The 21,504-nt window shown below is 49.0% G+C and overlaps 2 protein-coding genes across 8 annotated transcripts in view; both read left to right on the forward strand.

Annotated features, from left to right (window-relative positions):
- The first annotated feature begins 557 nt into the window (after nucleotides 1-557).
- Nucleotides 558-5,873, forward strand: LOC111144814 (cholinergic receptor nicotinic gamma subunit). The gene is made up of 12 exons (XM_022499313.1): nucleotides 558-612; nucleotides 808-947; nucleotides 1,185-1,229; nucleotides 1,405-1,514; nucleotides 2,059-2,214; nucleotides 2,943-3,040; nucleotides 3,318-3,518; nucleotides 3,719-3,833; nucleotides 4,047-4,161; nucleotides 4,858-5,071; nucleotides 5,292-5,425; nucleotides 5,700-5,873. Exons 1-12 carry the CDS (start codon nucleotides 558-560, stop codon nucleotides 5,871-5,873), a joined length of 1,557 nt encoding a protein of 518 aa, XP_022355021.1.
- A 1,408-nt stretch (nucleotides 5,874-7,281) lies between these two features.
- LOC111150366 (eukaryotic translation initiation factor 4E family member 2) overlaps nucleotides 7,282-21,504 on the forward strand; it is a 30,833-nt gene continuing 16,610 nt past the window's right edge. For 2 of the 7 annotated variants that reach the window (XM_022507822.1, XM_022507905.1), the window contains exons 1-4: nucleotides 7,913-8,064; nucleotides 14,188-14,302; nucleotides 15,719-15,853; nucleotides 21,072-21,176. In XM_022507822.1, the coding sequence (XP_022363530.1) occupies nucleotides 8,045-8,064; nucleotides 14,188-14,302; nucleotides 15,719-15,853; nucleotides 21,072-21,176 (375 nt within the window). In that variant the 5' untranslated portion in view covers nucleotides 7,913-8,044. Of the gene's footprint in view, nucleotides 7,621-7,912; nucleotides 8,065-14,187; nucleotides 14,303-15,718; nucleotides 15,854-21,071; nucleotides 21,177-21,504 lie in introns of those variants that run through there. The other 5 variants (XM_022508044.1, XM_022507973.1, XM_022508176.1 and 2 more) reach the window with 4 other exon arrangements.

Genomic DNA, 21,504 nt, shown 5'->3' on the forward strand with positions numbered 1-21,504 from the left:
GGAATGTGGTGGATCTCTCTCCTAGGCTTTGCCTGCAATGTCTGGGCCCAGTGGAGGAACCCATGAAGATATTAGGCCCGTGGGACAGTTTGTGGTCCTCAACCACATCACAAAGAAACTCGGGTACAGAACATGCCTCCATACCTCCCCAAATCCTGAATCCCCCCTGGAGGAAGTAGAATGAGAGAGCCCAATTCGGGGCCCTTCCTCACACTCTGCCTCCCTCCCACATCTATCTGTCCCTGGCTGTGTCTTCAGCTCCCCCAAGAGAAGGAACAGGGGCTGGGACAGCAGAATCAGAGAGTGGGGATAGAGGCTGGGTTGCCTCTACTGGAGCAGATAGGCCCCCTCTGTCCCCTCCCCAGCCCAGGTAACCTGAGCCTGGCATTTTGTCTGTCTTGGAACAGCTGACAGTGCTGTGGTCGGACAGCTGGTGGGGCTGGGCTGGCCTGGCTGGGGTGGGAGCTTGGGCTGTTATATGAGACCCAGAGTCTGCATCTCTCTACCCTGAGCTGGGAGCTGTTGTCCCACCTGTCATTGTAGAGAGCTGTGGCACCATGCTCAGGGGCCCAGGGCTGCTGTTCCTCCTGCTGCTGCTGGCTGTCTGCTTGGGTGTGGACACAAGGGATCAGGAGCCTGGGGAGGACTGGAGTAGAGACCCAATGCCCAGGGGACAGAGGGTCTAGAGGGTTACTGAAGCCTGCCCCCACACCCAGCACCCTACTTCTCCGCATCACACCCTCTTGTGGCCTCTCCCTCTTTCTGCCCCATAGCCCCTGTACCCAGGTTCAGTGCTGTCTGTTGCAGGAGCTGAGGGCCGGAACCAGGAGGAACGTCTGCTCGGGAACCTGATGCACAGCTACAACCCCCACCTGAGGCCCGCTGAGCGCGATTCAGACGTGGTCAATGTCAGCCTGAAGCTCACACTCACCAACCTCATCTCCCTGGTGAGCCACAGGCCCGGAGGACAGTGGGGGAGATAAAGGCCCAGTGTACCTGGTCTCTGGGACCTGCTAGGGAGAGGCAGGGGAAGGACTCCACAGGAGGGAGGCTGGGGGGCTAGAAATCTCCCACGAGGGCTGCCCAAGAGGCTGGGGTCCTGTAGCGCCCAATGGGGGTCTAGAGGGACTAACATCTGGAGAGGGCAAGTGATAGGGGTTCAGCCTGCTGTTCTGTACCCCTAGAATGAGCGAGAGGAGGCCCTCACCACCAATGTCTGGATAGAGATGGTAAGAGACCACCCCACAGTTTTTTTCTATCGGGTTCCAGGGCTCTTAGAGCTACCTGCCTTCCCCCATCCCCTCCCTGCCTCCTCTGACCCACATGGGCTAGGCTCCTATTCCTGGGGGGAGCAGAGGGTGACTTGGCAGAGAGCAGGGCCTGGCAAGCCCACTCCCCCTGCAGCAGTGGTGTGATTATCGCCTGCGCTGGGACCCACAAGACTACGAAGGCCTATGGGTGCTGAGGGTGCCGTCCACCATGGTGTGGCGGCCGGATGTCGTGCTGGAGAACAAGTGAGGAGGGACGCAAGCAGGGGTTGGGGGGGACAAAAGGACACAAGGGTAGGGCCCAGTACAAGGGGGCTCCGGGGAAAGGGCCCAGTGAGCAGAAGGTACAGACCAGGAAATACTGGCAGGGGCAGGTGCCACCGGGGGCAGGGCCAGGCCAGCAGACCCAACCCCCGGCCTGGCTCCATCTCTTCCGTCCCGGGTCCTCTGGTGGGCCGCTGCTCTCCCTTGGCCGCGGGGATGAGGGCAGCTGCCACAGAAGCCATCAGGAGTGAATAGACATGGAGGGCTGCACTTGGGGTCACCTCCCACACTTGGCAAGAGCTGGGGAGATGTTAGTACCATTGTGACCAGGCCCTGGTGATGAGGGGACAGGCCGGAGGAAGCCCGGAGGTGGGTGCGGTGGGGGGGCCCTCTGGAATGAGGTGGTGGACCCTGTGGCCGCGAAGGGCTGCTGTCCCCAGGCCCCATCCATGCAGGGCAAGGGTTGGCCTGGGGCTGCCGGGGATGTGACCCCTCGCCCCAGCCCCGCGGCCCGGCCTGTGCACAGCGTGGACGGCGTGTTCGAGGTGGCCCTCTACTGCAACGTGCTGGTGTCTCCTGACGGATGTGTCTACTGGCTGCCACCGGCCATCTTCCGCTCATCCTGCCCGGTCTCTGTCACCTACTTCCCCTTCGACTGGCAGAACTGCTCCCTCGTCTTCCAGTGAGGCCATTTACCGGGGGCAGGGGCGGCGGGGAGGGATTCAGAGAGTGGCCCTAAGAGGAGCCTGGCTGGCTGGGGGATGCTAGGCATTCTCACCAGAGGCCCGACCCAGCTCTCGGGGGGCCTGTGTGCTTGTCATCTTCAGACACCTGAAGATGCCCACGTCCCTCCCTGCCAAGCCACAGTCTTCTTGCTCGTCCTCCTTCGCTGCCTCAGTTTCCCTGCCTGTACCCCCAGAGGAGGAATTAATGACCAGGGTGGGTGGGCAAGAAGGCACGCACGAGTGTCACCCCTCACCCCATGGAAAGGTGGAGGATGAATCAGTCTTCTTATCCAGAAATGGGGTGGGGGGGAGAAGGTCTGTTTGAGGGTTTTTCCCATAATTTAGAGAAGCGTTCTTTTCACAAGGAGACCCTCCTTTTTTTTTTTTTTTTTTTTAAGATTTCATTTATTTGCCAGAGTGAGACACAGCAAGAGAGGGAACATAAGCAGGGGGAGTGGGAGATGGAGAAGCAGGTTTCCTGCCAAGCAGGGAGCCCAGTGAGGGGCTCTATCCCAGGACCTGAGCTGAAGGCAGATTCTTAATGACTGAGCCACGCAGGCACCCCTCTGGGCTGCACTTTTGAAGGCAATACTGTCCACAGCTGCCCTTGGACAATCATCTGGGTGACCTCAGAGGTGGCTTTACCCACACTCGAATGTATCCCCCTTCCCTCCCCATCTCCCAGGTCCCAGACCTACAGCACCAATGAGATCAATCTGCAGCTCAGCCAGGAAGATGGCCAGACCATCGAGTGGATTTTTATCGACCCTGAGGCCTTCACAGGTAAACTTCCTCCCAGGATCCCTGCTGGACCTGGCCTCCAGGGAAGAACCAGACTAAGCTCAGATCCCCTTCCCTGTAACCCAAGGTGAAAACCACAGTAATCCATAAAAAATATATCTTTAAAGGCTCAACACAGTTCTTCTCTCCCAGTTTGGGTGGGAGGGAGATCATGTATCCGGGCTCCTTGGATGGTGCTCCTTTGGGCCTGCGCTGGCCACCCTGCAGCTAGGGGACAGAGGTTTCCCTCTCTGCACCCACCCTGGCCTGCTTCCCGCAGAGAATGGGGAGTGGGCCATCCGGCACCGGCCTGCCAAGATGCTGCTAGACGTGGAGGCACCGGAGGAGGAGGCAGGCCACCAGAAGGTCGTCTTCTACCTGCTGATCCAGCGCAAACCCCTCTTCTATGTCATCAACATCATTGCACCCTGTGTCCTCATCTCTTCAGTAGCCATCCTCATCTACTTCCTTCCTGCCAAGGGTACCAGGAGCTGGTGGGAGGGGAGCCCTGGCCCCAGGCGGTAGCACAGGGACGAGCTGGGAGGACACAGGGTTGGGGTACCGCACACAGGACCACCTGTCCCTGGAAGACCAGGGCCATTGCCCTCCTTATGGGGTGGGGGAGGTGCCCCACAGCAGAGAAATTGACATCAGCTCTGAAGACCTCTTGGTTATGGGCAGCGGGGGGCCAGAAGTGTACCGTCGCCATCAACGTGCTCCTGGCCCAGACTGTCTTCCTCTTCCTCGTGGCCAAGAAGGTGCCCGAGACCTCCCAGGCAGTGCCACTAATCAGCAAGTAAGGCTGCCCCTCACGTCTACCGCCCACCTCCCCCAACCTTGCCCAGAAGTCAGGGCAGGAAGTCCCTCCTGCCACTCCCACACCCACCTCCCTCAATGCCAACCCCTCACCCTAAGGGATTGGGGGTGTTGGCTGCCAAGAGTGGGGGTGCATCTAGAGATGAAGGGCCAAAGGGCCCAGCCCCACCTTCTGCCCACTCAACCCCGGCAGGTACCTCACCTTCCTCCTGGTGGTGACCATCCTCATTGTCGTGAATGCCGTGGTCGTGCTCAACGTGTCTTTGCGGTCCCCCCACACACATTCCATGGCTCGTGGGGTCCGAAAGGCAAGGCCCCTCCCTGCCCACTCCAGCGTCCTCCCGTCCAGTCCACTCACACACGTCCTCCTCTCCACCCCTTCCCCTTCCCTACTCACCTGCCACATTCAGTGGCAAACAACCCTGTGTATATCTTGAAGCATGTGCCCCATGGATTAATATAATCCTGAGTGTTTATTATGTGGCCGGTGTATTATGCGTGCAGACGCGTTTGATCATCACAGATCTCCCACAAGGTGGGTTTTAGTCCCATCTCCATTTTGCAAGTGAGGAAGTTGAGGCACAGAGAGATTCATTAACTTACCCAAGGTTGCCTGGCAAGGAAAAGGAGGCAAGATTCCGACCAGGCAGTCTGGCTCCGGAGTCCGTGTGATCTGCAGCCAACTGGGACCCTTGTTGCAAATGCAGGTTCTCAGGCCCACCCCAGGCATTCTGGACCAGAACAGCGGGGGTGGGGTCTGGAAACCTGGGTAGCAAGTGCCCTGGTGATGCTGCCATTCACACAAGTTGGAGGACCTAGGTTCCCTGTGTCTAGCACAGAACAGTGGAGCTGAGCGGGGTCAAGCCCCTGGCCATCGTGTGCTGCCTCTGGGCCCCTAGTGGCTTGAGCCCTCCCTCCCAACCTTCCCCTTGGGCTCAGAAACCCAGCTCCATGCCAGGTCAGCTGGCTTCTAGGTGAAGCCCACCACCAAATCCTCTCTCCAGGTGTTCCTACGGCTCTTGCCCCAGCTGTTGCGGATGCACATTTGCCCACCTGCCCGAGCAGCTGTGCCCGACCCCCAGCGCCAGCTGCAGAACGGCTCCTCAGGATGGTCGCCCACAGCCGGGGAAGAGGTAGCTCTCTGCCTGCCTCGCAGTGAACTTCTCTTCCGGCAGCGGCAGCACAATGGGCTGGTGAGGGCAGCGCTGGAGAAGCTAGGTGAGGCTGGGGTTGGGGGTAGGGATGACAGTGGAGACCCTCCTCCCCAGGGACTCCGGATGGGGAGGGCTAGCTGTCAGCCAAAGAACCAGGCAGAGCAGATGAGTGTTGATAAGTGTCCTGGGTGGGAAGAGAGAAGCTAGGGCCCCTTGGGAGAGGCTGCCTTCTCAGACTAGTTCTTCTCTGCTCTATTCCCTGACCTTACCCTCTCTCCCACCAGAGAAAGGCCCGGAGCCAGGGCACAGCCAGGAGTGGTGCAGCAGCCTGAAGCAGGCCGCCCCCGCCATCCAGGCATGTGTGGAAGCCTGCAACCTGATTGCCCTCGCCCGACACCAGCAGAGTCACTTTGACAGTGTAAGGGGGATTCAGTACCCGGGGAGGGACGTGGAACTGAGACGAGGGCAAGATGAGTGGGGTGGCCGTGGTAGGGCGATGGGATGAGAAAATTGGAACTGGGACCTTGGGGCCAGGGGACTATGGCAGAAGGTAGGTTAAGGCCTGGAAGTAGGTGAGAAGGGCCCAAGGCCATGGAGAATAGAGGCCTGCTGGATGGCCAAGGATGACACGGTGATCCAGGACAGGCTTGGTGTCACTGCTGATCATCCCACACCCCACCTTTCACCTCCAGGGGAGTGAAGAGTGGTTCTTGGTGGGCCGCGTGCTGGACCGTGTCTGCTTCTTGGCCATGCTCTCACTTTTTGTCTGTGGCACTGCTGGCATCTTCCTCATGGCCCACTACAACCAGGTGCCAGCTCTGCCATTCCCTGGAGATCCCCGCTCCTACCTGCCCCCACCTGACTGAGCCAACCAGCTACCAGCTGCTGCTAGACACGTGGAGTCTTGTCAGCTGGGTTCTTCAGTGGCTGAGGTCATGATGGGCCCTTTGGGAAGTGCCCTGCAGGGCCATGTGGGCGAACGGCCCTGAAAAAAGCATGGAAAATAAAGAGACCGAGCTGGAGTCCTGGAGTGGCTGAAAATGGCTGTGGGCCAAGTGTGTGTGCTCTTGGGATCACTATGTGGCACTGGCTAGCTAGTCCTGGCAACCCCCTCACTTCAGCAAAGCATTAGCAAGCCCCATCATTTCTTTTTTTTTTTTTTAAGATTTTATTTATTCATTTGAGAGAGATAGAGCATGAGCAGAGGGGAGAAGGAGAAGCAGACTTCCCACTGAGCAGGGAGCCCAACTTGGGGCTCAATCCCAGGACCCGGCGGAGATCATGGCCTGAGCCAAAGGCAGTTGTTCAACCGAATGAGCCACCCAGGTGCCCCTTACTCCCATCATTTCTGAAGCCCTAAGGACTCTGTCTTGTATGATGTTCCCAACTAGGCAAGGTCCCATCCCTCCATGCCTAGGCCTCCCTTCCTTTTTACAAGTTCCCCAAAGGTCCCTAAAGGAGGCAGGTCGAGACAGGTGCGAAATGTTCTCTTGAAAGAATGGCAGCAGCCCAGTCCAGCTGCTACTCTCCCTCCCCTGCCTTCTGGGCGCTATAAGCAGCCAATACTCACCCGCACCAGTGACCTTTGCATTCTATGCTTTTTTGGTCATCGATCACAAAAGATTCCATGAATTAAGAGCTCCTCAGGTCATCATGGACAAGTAAGAGTCACTATTCCCCCACATTTCAGATGGGCAAGTTGAGGCCCAGGGTAAGAAGGGCTTCCCAGAACACTGGTGGCTAAATAGTCCTGAGTCCAGAATTCCCAACCCAATTCTAGACACTCCAAGAAAGATTCCATGGCCTGGAAAACAGACCCCTCTTCTTTTCTCAAGGGCTGGGGCATTTGCACTGGTCCCAAAGGATGCTTAAGACAACCAAGAGGTAGGCAGAAAGGCTGGGAGGTAACAGGGAATCACTGGGCTTTGCCTTCTGAGAGGAGACCCTGACCAGCTTCCCCTGGCCCCACTTAGGAAACAAGATGGCCAGCTGAGGTCTTACTGGAAGAGAGGAAAGGCCCTGCTTTGGGAGTACAGCTGGGGCCTGAGTCTTATAGGTGATAAGACAACTTGAGCAACTCATTCATGCCCCCTGAGCCTCTGTTTCTTCACTTGTAAATGTGGGTACATTTACATTCAGTTCCTATCTACCCACATCAGAGGATCAAAGGTGCAGGTGAAAGTGACTCCCAAGTGTGAAAGTACCACGTAAGACTTGACAATGGGACATTGCGGCGGGGGGGGGGGGGAGAGGACCCCTGAAATAACCCCCTCCCCCAAATACAGGGTTGCTGGCTTTGGGGCTCAACCACCAGCAGGTTCACTTCATTAACTCCAGTTTATATGCGCGCTCCCCCTGTGTATTTGGAGCCGAGATTTAGATCCGGGAGGCACTTTGATGATGGTGGGCCCATCTGTGGTTCTTGTAAGCTTTTCACTAGCTTTGTCACGCGGGGTGAGTCTCTCAACTTCTCTGATTGCCTCAAAGGGCGGAGATGAGCTCTTTATCTCCTAGCGCAAGTAAGCAAAATTACAACACTACACTTACTGCGGGCGACTAGGTCTAGCGCCTGCCACTGACGATCCCGTTCCATCCGCGCCGCAACCCGAAGAGGCAGGCGCTATAATACAGTGTGGCCAGTACCCTCAAGAGGAAAGAGCCTCGGGGAGGATCGCGCATCCTGTCTGGGGGTGGAGTCGGGATCTGTACCAAGCAGTGAGTCCAGAGCCCGCACAGTCAGCGACGCGTATCTGCCTCTTTCTCCGAGCCGCCGCGGGAGGGGGTCGGGGCGCCCCCTCGGACACGCAACAGGAACCGGGGCAGAGCGAAGAGGCCCCGCGAACCTGCTGGCCGCCAAAGCCGCTCCTCAGCGCAGCCACCCAGGGCGGGCGTCCCGAGATACCCGCCCCACACAGAGGTAGGGCGCCGACGTTCCGCTGCGCCGTGCACAGCCGGAAGTAGCCGGGCCCTAAGCTGGGGGAGACCTGGCGGAGCGGAAGTCACTCCGTGAGGCAGTGGCGACGGCGGCGGTGAGAGGATGAACAACAAGTTCGACGCGTGAGTGGCGCGTGGCCGCCCCACGGGGCCCCTTCCCCCAACCGTTCCCCGCGCCCGCCCCCCAGCGGGGCTGGCGGCGGCAAAACTCCCCGGCGCCGTCCTCCCTCCCGGGCTTGGGCTGCGGGCCTCCCCGGCCCAGGCGGCCGGCGGGGAAGAAGAGGGGGCTGGGGAGGCGTGATGAGGGGGTCCCAGAGACGCCGGGGTCGTACGGACCGATGGCGAAGCGCGGGGGCCCGGGGAGGAGGTGGCCGTGACGCCCGGAAGCAGCTTTTTGGACGCCCCGCCCCGGTGGGTGCGGGTGGCCGGCAGCGTGGAGGGGCGGAGACCGCGGCGGTTTGGGTGTTTCCGCAGCCTGGCTGCCCTGCCTCTGAAGCCGGCTTTCCATGCACGCTCTCCAACCTGGGCAGGTCACCTCGCCTCTCTGAGTCAGTGTTCTCATCTGCAGAGTGGGGACGGTAACAGCCCGGGTCCGAGAGTTGGGAAGGTGCAGTGAGACGATGTGGCTGTTGCGCCTAGAGGCTGCTCTCAGTTACGAAATGCCCCTCGTCTTCCTCAGCCTCCTTCCTACTTCCTTTCTCCTCCCTCTTTTCCTTTCCAACACACTCACGGGGAGCTGCTCGTTTTCTTGCCCAGCGGGCACACTTGACGTTGCCCCCGTCTCTACTTCCGTGTCTACCCTATTGGTTCCTAGTTCAGCATCAATTGGAAATGCAGAAAAGAAATGAGAGTATTTCCCTCTAGCGATTGTATCTTGAGGTAGTTTATGTTCTTATCTCTCTTCTAATAATCTGGTAAATCTGATCTCCAAAGACCTGGATTTCCAGGCCCAGACCCACCAGTTTCCCAGTTATTTGACAGTAGAAGAGTTACCCAGCCATTGTTATCTAAGGCACATTAGTGGTTAGTGCCCTGCTGCTGCACGGCGTGTGATAAAGATCAAATCACATTCAACAGTGCCTAAAGGTACTTTGTGAACTGCTCATAGTGAGGAAGAAATGTAAAGTGGCATCACTGTTTAGGCTGTGACCGTCTGCTGATGGCAAGTTGGGATTTTTCCAGTACAAGGAGTGCTGGTTTGCAAATTCAGGAGTCCTGGGTTTCAGCACTCTAGGCAGCTCCTCAGGAATGTTTACTGGTCGCTGAAAAGTCTCTGGGGGCTTGGAAAAAGTCTGCTGCCTAGCTGAGCCCATCTCAGTAGGACAGCCACACTCCCCCTCCCCCTTTTGTACCCCTCATCTTAAATCTCTGCGGCACCAAGTTCCAGATCTAAGTCCTCCCTCAGTGAAGCTTTCTGCAAACCCTGTTCCTCCGCTGAATCAAATCAGAATTTCATCTTAGGAAAACACTTTATGGGTCATCTAGTCCAGTCCTGCCCAAATCATTTAGCAGTCTGCAGTAACCTAATTTAAGAATGGTAGTAATGGCTTCCATAGGCATCTTGCTAGGTACTTTTCACGTATTATTTCTACTCCTAACAACCCTGCTAAGGGGGTCGTGTTACCTCCTTCTACAGATAGGAAAATGAAGCCCCCTGAGGTTGGGTAACTTGTCACAAAAACAGGAAGCCCATGTGGCAGAATTCAAATGCAGGTGTGTTGTTTAACCTAGGTTCAAGTACCTCTTGACAAAAATTAACCTGGATCATTTTTAATTAGTTTAATTATTAGCTATTCCTTATACTGAGTTGGAATTTTTTAACATCTCCTAGCTATGCAGGAGAAAACCAAAGCATTTCATTTATTTGAAATTAGCAATTAGAGACCACACTCCTGCCCCAGGCTTTGAAGTTTATTTCTTTGAGTAATCTCTACACCCGTCATGGGACTTGAAACCACAGCCCCAAGCCCAGAGCTCCTCTGACTGAGCCAGCCCAGTTCCCCAAAAATCTGCAGTTTTTAGACCATTGTTACATTTTGGCTTCTATACTCTAAACCACATGGTTCCTAAGGACTGGTGCCAGTTTGCCAGCATCATAAAAGTCCAGTGCCTGGAGCTGGGTACTGTAGTCTAGTCTGATGAGCTCAGGTTAAAGAAGAGCTCTAACTTACTCTACTCTGTGGGCATGACTTCGACCTAGGAATATAATTACACCCTACCTCCCACATCTGTCAAGTCAGTTAATGCCCCTGTCATTGATCCTGTTGACATGATGTAAAACCTAAGATGCTTTCACTGTTCTGCAGTCCCAGACTGATTAATTTTCAGCTCTAGATGCCATACTCCATTTTGTCACTATTCTCTCTCTGCTAGCTTTTGGCCCTTTTTTAAAGTATTGTCCAAGCCACCTGTTTGGCACTCATCCTATTTATTCTGCCTTGTATTGCTTTGATTTTATTTTATTTTTTAAGTTTTAACTTAATTGAGAGAGAGTGTGTGCACACAAGCAGGGGGGTTGGGCAGAGGGGAGAGGAGGAAGCAGACTCCCCTCTGAGCAGTGACCCTGGTGTGGGGCTCCATCCCAGGATCCTGAGATCATGACCTGAGCCGAAGGCAGACACTTAAGTAACTGAGCCACCCAGGTGCCCCTATTGCTTTGATTTTAGAAATGTATTCGTTAAACATGTTTGTTGTCTGCCTCTGACTGATGCTGGACATGTAAAGATGAATAGACCAAGTTCGTATCCACAAGCGTCTAGTTAGAGAGTATGAGGACAAACCTGGGCAGAAGTTTGATGAGTTGACTTAGAGCCACTCAGTCTGGATAGCCTTAGAGATGCTAATTGCCCTCCTGAGTCTGTGGAGCACTGATTTTTAGTCCTGATTGTATCTTGGCTCAAATCCAGCTTTAGGCTGGGAAGAGTAGCCTCTGGAACATAGGGTGCAAGTGATTTGCCTTAAAAGTATGGGCTTCGAGCGCAGGGTAGTTGGCTAGCTCCACTCTCAAATAACACAAGATGAAGGTCCATAGGATTTCCTTTTACCATCTCTGAAGGGAATCAGGAAGTGTGGTCCAGGGATCTCAGTGGCACTGTTTCTTCTCGGATATAATTATTTTTGCTATTCTTTTTCTCTTTCCTTGTTGTGATTAGCAGCAGAGAAAGGAACTTAGCCCCAAGGAACTTAGTAGCCCCAACTTTTCTTGGGGCTAGTAAACTGCCCCTCTTCAAAATTTAAAGGGAAGGGACCCCAGAGGATATAGTGAAGGCTAAGAGGTAAGAAGAGAGGGAAATGGCTTGAGTCCTGAGGTGTGCCCCAAAGATAAGAATTAGGAGCTCTCTTGGGCCTATTTGGTATAAAAAACCATGAGATATTTTTGATTGGGAGCCCAAAAAAGTAGCCATGACATTATAGCTGAGACAAGTACAAGCATTTATATGGTGAGATTCAGAAGAGGGGAGCCTGATCCAGCCTAGGGAGAGATTAGGAAATATTTCTAAGAGAAAGTGGTCCTCATCCCGAGTCCTAATGGACAAGTTAAGTAGGGGAAGAGACCACACGGTGAGTATAACAGAGGGGTGAGATCGGGAAACTGTAAGTAGGCTGATAACACAAGAGTGGAAGGAGTTTTTGGGGACCAAGAAGGAGGTGATATTTGGCACATAGAGAGCAGGACCTTTGTACCCAGCTGATTCCCAAGTATGTATACCTCATCTCCTCAATCAGATCCTTGGGGACAGGCAGTCTAGCCTCTGATACAATAAGTGGCTTGGTAAATGTGGGACTTGGTGCTATACAGGTTCCTTTAGGAAAGTAAACCAAACCATCTCAAGTTTAATAAAGGGGAAGAAGTATAATAAGCACAGATAATGTTCTCCCAGAAGTCTGGGGAGGTCAAACTAAATCAACAAGATGGCAGCATCACAAACAAAGCCACTTTTCTCACCACTTTCTCTGCTCCATTTCCTTTCTCCCTACTGGTTTTCTTTGCTCTTGTTCATTGTCTACCCTCATTGCTTTTCTCATGTGGGAGCCATGTAGTTGTCCCAGCTTCTGAATCTGTATGGTCTTTTATCTCCTGGATGAAAAGCCAAGGAAGGAATCTACTCATAATTATGAGCAAGACCATGGGGCATCAGTTATTGGCCAGGCTGGAATGCCCTTTATTCAAGTGCCCTTCATACTCATTCCTTGAACAGAGTGGGGTAGGGTCATTTATGGCATCATGCACCTGAGTATACCCTACAAGTAGGGCTGTGAAATGAGCAGAAAAGGCACCTCATCACATGGCTAGTTTATGCATTCTAATATTTATTGAGTGCTTTTTATGTGCTATGCACTGGAAATTTATGGGCAAAAGAAAATGCAAAATACTTTGCAACATGTTTCTGTAGGTATATAAGGTTATCATTTGAGCATTTCTAGATCCTTTCTTGAGAATTACCTAATTCCATTTGACTAGATAGTAATTAGGGCCAAAGGTGATTTTGGAGAAGAGCCATGATAAGCTAATGGTCCAGCTCTAAATTAAATGACATACTTACTATCTTTGTGAATTCACCTTCCGTTTATCTTTTTGTCTGAATCCAGTGAGCTTTAGATGTACCTGAAAGCCTTAGGGTAGTTCACTGCTTCTAGAAGGATAGCATCTACTGTACATTTGACAAGTCTTACCAAGCAAGAAGACATTCATTCCCTCTTTCAGTCATTTCTTTTTCTTTTCGTTTAACATTGATTCATGTTTAATGTTTAACATTGTGTAACATGTTAGGGCAACATCTTCTTGTCCTTGGTGCTGGAGATACAAAGATTAAAAAGACTTCTAAGAGATCCCGCCATTTATTTTTTTTTTAAAGATTTTTTTATTTATTTATTTGACAGAGAGAGATCACAAGTAGAGAGGCAGGCAGAGAGAGAGGGGGAAGCAGGCTCCCTACTGAGCAGAGAGAACCTGATGCGGGGCTCGATCCCAGGACCCTGAGATCATGACCTGAGCTGAAGGCAGAGGCTTTAACCCACTGAGCCACCCAGGAGCCCCAAGATCCCGCCATTTAATAGGAAAAATAGACATAGGAGGAGTGGCACCTGAGGCTGAGGGGTAGTGTTTGCAGAGGAATAGCTGTGGGACTATAGATTGCTTTGGGAGATGGGAAGGGAAAGAAATATCAGTAGGCAAGAATCAAATTCTAGAGGATCTTAAATTTCATTGTACTTTATCCTGCAGGGTGTGCATCAAAAGGCAAGGGATGGTTTTAGGCATGGAAGTTAAATGTTTGATGGTTTTAAGCATGGGAGTTAAATGATCAGATTTTTGTTTATTTTTTTTTTAAGATTTATTTATTTATCTTAGAGAGTGAATGCACATGTGCACATACACAAGCACCAAGGGGAGGGTCAGAGGGAGAGAGAGTCTTAAACAGACTTTGCATTAAGCATGGAGCCAGACGTGGGGCTCAACACGGGGTTCAGCCTCACAACCCTGAGATCAAGACCCTAAGATCACACCTGAGCTAAAACCAAGAGTCAGATGCTTAACTGACTGTGCCACAGAGGTGCCCCTCAGATTTGCATTTAGAAAGATGCTGGTGGCTATGTGGAGGATGGATAGAGGGTGGAAATGATTTGTGTTAGGGAAACCAATTAGGGATTTATTTTGATAACTGAGATGCCAGAGAAGTGGGCCTGAGCTAAAGCACTTGCAGTGGGGAAGGATAGGAGAGATGGTTAGAAGTGTCAAGAAAGATAGGTAAGTTTTCAAACTTTATTTGAAAGACCAAAGCAGTTATACAATCCAGATACTCTTTATTATCAATTCATTATTTTTGGCCAAAAAAAAAAAGAGAAATCCATTAAACTGTTTGTCTCTTGCTTCTTTGCCTGTCAGAAAACTGGAAGACGGGGGCACCTAGGTGGCTCGGATGGTTGGGCATCTGCCTTTGGCTCAGGTCATGATCTCCAGGTCCTGGAATCTCTCTCTTTCCATCTCTGTCTCTGTATCTCTCTCAAATGAATAAATAAGATCTTTAAAAAAAAAGAAAGAAAACTGGAAGACAGTGTTGTTTTGGAATTCATCCTAACTGCCTTTCTGTACTCCCTTGCTCTTCCCTCATCTCTTGTACATCTCATTGTATCTATTTTGACTGACTTAGGGTTTGTTATATGATAGTTCATTTGACCCGGTGGCTTTGCTAGGTAAGCAAGAATCAGCTCAGTCATGGCCTAACATTGTCTTGCCTTCCCATTCAGATTGAAAGACGATGACAGTGGGGACCATGATCAAAATGAAGAAAACAGCACACAGAAAGATGGTGAGAAGGAAAAAACGGAACGAGACAAGAATCAGGGCAGCAGTAAGAGGAAGGTGAGTTTTGTGCTGTATAGATAGAATTGCCTTTGGACTTGAGACTTGGTTATCTTGTGGAACCTGTTAGGTTAAGGATACCAGATTAACTTGATGGCACCCTATTTTGGAATATCTGCTGCTTTTTTTTTTTTTTTTTTTTTTTTTTTTAGGGTTTATTTATTTGAGAGAGAGAGAAAATGTGAGAATGTGTGTGCACATGTGCTCAAGCAAGGGGAAGAGCAGACGGAGAGGGGCAAACAGTATCCATGCTGAGCATGGAGCCAGATTTGGGACTCGATTCCAGGACCCTGGGATCATGACCTGAGCCGAAATCCAGAGTCAGACACTTAACTAACTGAAGCACACTGGAATATCTGCTTTTGTTCTCAGAAAAAGATTGTTGAATCACTGGCATTCATGGTGGGAGTTAGAACTTTTCCCTTGCCACAAGATCTTGAGATGTTGCCTTGCTTTCCAGCATTCTCCCAGCATGACGAGATATTAACCCTGGAGTTTAGCAGAGCTATTTGTTGCTTCATAAGCTGCTGCTGAGTATTTAATCCTACATATCCCTTGAAATTTTAGACTCTTTAGTTGGTAATAATCTAAACTGAAAGTGACTGGGAAAAGAGAAAGTCTAGAGAATGAGGGACTGATAGATTTCTTTTTCTTTCTTTCTTTCTTCCTTTTGGGTTTTATTTATTTATTTGTTAGGGACAGAGAGTGTGCACAATCAGGGGGAAGGGCAGGTAGAGGGAGGATCAGGCTCACCACTGAGCAAAGACTCTGAGGTGTTCCAGATCAACTTCTTTTTTGACATATCAAAACAGTTGTTTCTCTCACAAGGCCGAGGACTATCCAGATACAAGCATTGTAAGTGCTAAGAGAACACAAAGATGAATGAGACTATGGGTCAGGGGCTTCCATTTAATAGTAACAGTAATAATGATAGCTGAAACTGAGCACTCACTGTGTGCCAGGCACTGTACTAAGCACTTTAGATCTATTAATTTATTTGATCCACTCAGCAACCCTATGATATATGATTATTTTCTTCATTTTGTAGATAAGCAGCAGGGGCACAAACAGGTTAAGCAGCTTGTCCAGGTTACTAGCCAGTAAGTGATAAAGTGTCATAGAGGAGGCAATATTTGGCCTGAGAGTACTTGGCTGAGATAAGATATAAACATAAATACCTAAGATAGAAAATACAAAGTTACAAATGCCGTAAGAATACAGAGAAAACGTTACAGGAGCTTAGAGTCAGTTAACCACTAAGGAAATTTACTGGTAAATGGAATCTTGGGCATAATGCAGGTAATCGAGGATGTGTCCTTTTTGTGGAGGTGATAAGGGGTGACACCGTAAAATGTTTTCTCTGTCTCAGATCATGTGAAAAATGCCCCAGATTAACACACCTTCTTTACTTGATAGGCTGTTGTGCCTGGACCAGCAGAGCATCCCCTGCAGTACAACTATACTTTCTGGTACTCCAGAAGGACCCCTGGCCGTCCCACCAGCTCACAGAGCTATGAACAGAATATCAAACAGATTGGCACCTTTGCCTCCGTGAGTACTTACTGCTTTAATGTAATGAGCCTTGGTAGAACATTTGTCCCTATATTTACATCATAGTGTTTTTTTACTTTCCTGGTAACTTAGGATTCTGGTTTCCTTATTTGACTGAGTCCCCAAGGTCAGGTTTGTTCATTCTTAGATTTCTCATCAGACATCCATAGGTAACATGCATAGGAATCAAGAAGTATATGACTTGTCAAATTGACTGTAAGGGGACAATACAAAAAAAACAGGTTTATTTAAGTAGATATGTACTGAGTCCCTATTGCATGCAAAGTTTCATGGAGGATAAAACATTTTATAATATGCTATATCTATTTTTATGAAGCTTGACAGTAAAGTCAAGAGTAAAATTCAAAAGTTTTTCTTATATTAAGAACCTCCTATTAATGGGGCACCTGGCTGGTAGAGCGTGGAACTCTTAATCTTGGGGCAGAGAGCTTACTTAAAAAAAAGAACAATGAACCTCCCATTAGGGTTTTGGGTACGTTAGGAACTGTGCATAAAGTAACATCTTTTTCCTGTGTTCAGAAAGAAAATTAAATCCTAATCATTGTTTTTGTAAGTACTGTCAGAGTCAGAAATAGCCCCAGCTCTGTCTCTCTACCTCACGGGTGGCTAGGTTTCCATATCTGCAACTAACACTAGTCTTGTTCAACAAAAATTTTTATCACTTCCTACATGCTGTACATTTGATTTCTGGGCAGAATCAAATGTAGGATTTGTTGTTTTCTTGAAATTGTGGAGGTTTTTTCCTATTTAAAATGCAGACACTAGAAACGGAAACTCTAACAGACAGTAAACATTACAATAAATTGGTAAAGAAGAATGACACAGTAATAGGCACTTGATGTAGTTTCCTTTGATCATATGATAACCCTATGAGATCAGTGATATTATCCATATTTTACAAACAAGAAAAGTGAGACTTGTATTAAGTATCTGATCAAAGTGTCAAGTCAGTCATAATCTACTTGAAGTGGAGGAGCCAGGATTGAAACTTAGGTTGGATAGGTTGTAAAAGCTACATTCCAAAACCCGTACATTCTTTCATTATGCCAAAATGCAAGTCAAGTGTCTCTGGTTTGTTTTTTTTTTTTAAAGATTTTATTTATTTATTTGACAGAGAGAAATCACAAGTAGGCAGAGAGGCAGGCAGAGAGAGAGGAGGAAGCAGGCTCCCTGTTGAGCAGAAAGCCCGATGTGGGGCTCGAACCCAGGACCTGGGATCATGACCTGAGCCGAAGGCAGCGGCTTAACCCACTGAGCCACCCAGGCGCCCCGTCTCTGGTTTTTTTAATGCTGCTTTCTTAGACAAACTATTTCTCCATTTATTATTAATCAGATATATGCATGTATATATGTCATATGTATCTGGTAATCAGATTAGCTGATTACTCTGCTGAGTTGATATCATTTCAGCCCAAAGCAAGGATTTGTTTTAGTGAGCCTGTGCTTCCTTATTTATTTTATTTATTTTTAAAAGTAGGCTCCATGCCTAGCATGGGACTCAAACTCGTGACCCTGAGATTAAGGGTTGCATGCTCCTCCGACTGAGCCAGCCAGGTGCCTGCCTGTACTCCCTTATTACTGGTAGATCAGGCTTTTTGTAATACTAAAAATAGCTTGTGCACTGGGTGCATGTTTGGTTCAAGAAATGTTTGTTGAATGAATTCAACAGTTCTAAAATGAATTAAGCTCTTGCCCTTAGAGAAGTAAGTCATTCTTATAGCGATAAGTGCTATATGGAAGGCTGAAGTGCTCTTGAAGTTCAGAGGAAAGAAGAAATTAATTCCAGCTTGGGGAAAGCCTCTTTGGAGGAGATGGGCTTAAAATTTTAAAGAGTCCTGGCGGGCTCATTCATTAGAACATGTGACTCTTGGGGCACCTGAGTGGCTCAGTGGGTTAAAGCCTCTTCCTTCGGCTCAGGTTGTGATCCCAGGGTCCTGGGATCGAGCCCCAAGCCGGGCTCTCCGCTCAGCAGGGAGCCTACTTTTCTCCTCTCTCTCTTTAAAAATTTTTTTTAAAGATTTTATTTATTTGACAGAGAGCACACAAGTAGGCAGAGCGGCAGGCAGAGGGAAAGGAAGAAGCAAGCTCTCTGCTGAGCCAGGGAGCCTGATCTGGGGCTCGATCTTGGGACCCTGGGACACTGGGACCCTGGAATCATGACCTGAGCTGAAGGCAGAAGCTTAACCTACTGAGCCACCCAGGTCCCCTTTCTTTTCTTTTTTTAAGATTTTATTTATTTTATTAGGGAGTGTGTATACAAGTTGGAGGGGAGAGAGGCAGACTCCCTACTTAGCAGGGAGCCCAACATGGGGCTTCATATACAGGGCTCGTCATATACAGGGCTCGATTCCAGGAACCTGGAATCACCACCGGAGCCAAAGGCAGATGCTTAACTGACTGAGCAACCTAGGTGCCTCTTCTTTTCTTCTCTTTGGCATAAATGTTGAATTGACTAGAGCAACATCGTTAGCATCATCTGGGGTATCATTCTTCTAGAATCCATGGATGTGTGACCACTGTTGGCTGTCTTGTAATTCAAGGCATCAGGAAATGTCTCACAATATTAGGTTCCTCACAGAGAAATAATCACATTATGGAACATTTTATCAAATCCAAAACAGTATTTCTCAGTGCTCCTTAATCCTAATATTTAACCATATTTAAAAGTTCTCAAAGTCAGGATGACTACAAAGGCAGTGTCTTAAAATGGAAAGAGCATTGGTCTTGGGGATCACATGGCTCATCTGCTATGGTGCTGGACTCAGGGCAGGGCAAATTCTGAAACCCATTTTTTTTTAACCATGAAATGAGGAACGTAGTTGAGATTATTTCTTTTTTCAAAGATTTTATTTTAGAAAGTGTGTGTGTGTGAGTGGTGGGAGGGACAGACGGAGAGGGAGAGGAGAGCAGACTTCCTGCTGAGCGCAGAGCCTGATGTAGGGCTGGATCCTAGCACCCCAAGATCATGACCTGAGGCAAAAGCAAGAGTCAGACACTCAAGCAACTGAGCAACCCAGGTGCCCTGAGATTGATTGATTGATTCATTCATTCTTTCTTTCTTTTTTTTTTTTTAATTTTATTTATTTATTTGAGAGAGAGAGAGACACAGTGAGAGGGAACACAAGCAGGGGAGGGAGAAGCAGGCTTCCCGCCAATCAGGAAGCCTGATGCAGGGCTCGATCCCAGGACACTGATATCAGGACCCGAGCCAAAGGCAGACCCTTAGCAACTGAGCCACCCAGGCGCCCCCCGAGATTATTTCTGAAGTCTTTTTTTTTTGTGCAGCCTACATTAAAGTCTGAACATTTATTTTGCGGTTTCAGTGAGGAGTTTCAAATACCAAAATTGCCTAAAGAGAAGGAAGAGGAAATCTTTTGAAGCCTAATAATATTTCTCAAGTTTTTTACTTCATCTCTCTTGTGATTCGGATGTACGATGGTGACTGAGATTCTGTAGTCTGACTATAGAATTGAAGAGACCAGACGGCTAATAAAGCAGCGCTCAATCGGGGAATTGGGGGTGCTGGTATACTTTCTCCCTAACCACCCCCACCCCCCAATTCCTAATTCACAGTGAGCTACAAGTTCTAGTGGGTGTATTTTGATTCTTCCTACTGTGTCAGAGTGGAAAAAGATGTTTGGTCGTTTAATACGTATGGCCACTTAACTCTCCCTAGTTGCTATATACAATTAAACATAGCCGTTGTCGAGATGAGACACTGCTTCAAAATCCTATGAATGACATTTGTTCCTGACTTCTTTGTAACATGAGACAGTTCCATGTTCCTATTCTCTAGAGGAACAGCCACTTCATAAAGTGTGAGGTCTTCTTCTCCTTAGTTACTGTCCACATTTAGAAGTATGAATCTCATCTCCTCAGTGCCCCGTTTTCAGCTATGCATTGTGATGTCTTGCTGGGTGTTTGTTCAGAGCCTCCTCATTGCTGTGTTGGCAAAGACCAACTGTCTTCACACTGTTACACATTTTTTCTTTCTTCCTAAAGTGTGCCTCTTCACTGGCCATTACTTCGTGGGGCCAGTACCTGTTAGGGAAGTAAGGTCTCCTTATCATGGCACTACCGAGAGAAACAGGAATAGCTTGATGAATAGAAATAAGCATGCATCTCATAGAGAAATACATCTGATAAGGCATGCATCTAATAAGAAATATGTCCAGTTTTCTAACAGGATTATGAAGGAGGGGCAAGGAGAAACATAAATTTTCTAGTTCAGAAGAGGAACTTAAACCCCAGATATGAGAAGCCGAGTTCTGTTTGGTTTTGGTCGTCCTGGCCTTACCAAGGGCTCCATGGGTTAGAGTAGTGCATGTGGTTGATTCCATCACTTATGCTCAATAACCAGACAGAACTAAATGTATTCATTGTAGTTTGTGCTGTATCTGCCAGTAAGCAGTCTGCGATTGAAAAGCGATCAGACTTCATGGGGATGTGACTACAGCATGATGACTGTAGTTAATAATACTGTATTTTTTACAAAGTGATTTGGTTCTAAAAAATTACATGTATGTGGCACTTAATATACCTCAAGACTAAAAGGATTCCGCTGTGTTGGGACGCCTGGCTGGCTCAGTCGGTAGAGTGGCACTTTTTTTTTTTTTTTTAAGGTTTTATTTACTCACTTGCCAGAGTACAAGCAGGGGGAGCAGCAGAGGGAGAGAGGGAGAGAGAGAAGCAGGCCCCGTGCTGAGCAAGGAGCCGGATACAGGGCTGGATCCCAGGACCTTGAGATCATGACCTGAGCTGAAGGCAGACACTTAACTGACTAAGCCACCTAGGCGCTCCGACTATGAGACTCTCAATCTCGGGGTCATGAGTTCAAGCCCCGTGTTGGGCATGGAGCCTACTTAAGAAAAAAATAAACTGAAAGGATTTTACTCTGTAAAACAGGGTCTAAACAGCATGCAATGATTATCCTGGGGCTTTCATAAATAGGGGTCCTAGCTGAGGCTGGCATTTTCCACCTAAAGAGTTTATTCTTGTATCAACAGTATTATATTTCTGTACTTCCCATACAGCATGCCTTCCTTCCCACATGCTTCCCCAAATGAAAATGTGTGCTCCAAAACGTTGAGTCTGTAGCAGAGTGTCTTCCATGTTTATGTTCTTCTCTTAAATCTCATACTCATTCAAAGAAAAAGGAAGGATACATCTTTTGTGCTCTGGGGCCTTCTCTCTACAGGTGGAGCAGTTCTGGAGGTTTTATAGCCACATGGTACGTCCTGGGGACCTGACAGGCCACAGTGACTTCCATCTCTTCAAAGAAGGAATTAAACCCATGTGGGAGGTAAGCCTGGAGGACCTCAGACTGCTGTTCTGAGTGTTTGCGGGGTTTTTTTTTAGCCCTGCTAAGGTTAAAAGTATTTAAAGTTTTCTCTCAAAGCTACAACACTATTTGGTACATCCTTGGAACTAGGACCTCTGGGAAAAGGCACTGATGTCATCGCTTGTCTGTATGTTTACAAAGATTTTTTTATCACTAAAGTGATATAACAACATTAAAGGACTTTTTTTTTAAATTACCCTCATTCCCATTAAACTGGTTGTGTGTGTGTGTGTGTGTGTGTGTGTGTGTGTGTGTGTGTGTGAGAGAGAGAGAGAGAGAGAGCAAGAGA

The sequence above is a fragment of the Enhydra lutris genome, unplaced genomic scaffold, assembly GCF_002288905.1.
Source record: "Enhydra lutris kenyoni isolate GAN:26980312 unplaced genomic scaffold, ASM228890v2 scaffoldscaffold1, whole genome shotgun sequence".
Taxonomy (NCBI): domain Eukaryota; kingdom Metazoa; phylum Chordata; class Mammalia; order Carnivora; family Mustelidae; genus Enhydra; species Enhydra lutris.

Coding starts and splice junctions, on each gene's coding strand:
- LOC111144814 (XM_022499313.1), top strand. CDS start 558: ATGCTCAGGGGCCCAGGGCTGCTGTTCCTCCTGCTGCTGCTGGCTGTC. Junction 613..807: donor GCTGCTGGCTGTCTGCTTGG/GTGTGGACACAA, acceptor TGTCTGTTGCAG/GAGCTGAGGGCCGGAACCAG. Junction 3,834..4,046: donor GCAGTGCCACTAATCAGCAA/GTAAGGCTGCCC, acceptor CAACCCCGGCAG/GTACCTCACCTTCCTCCTGG.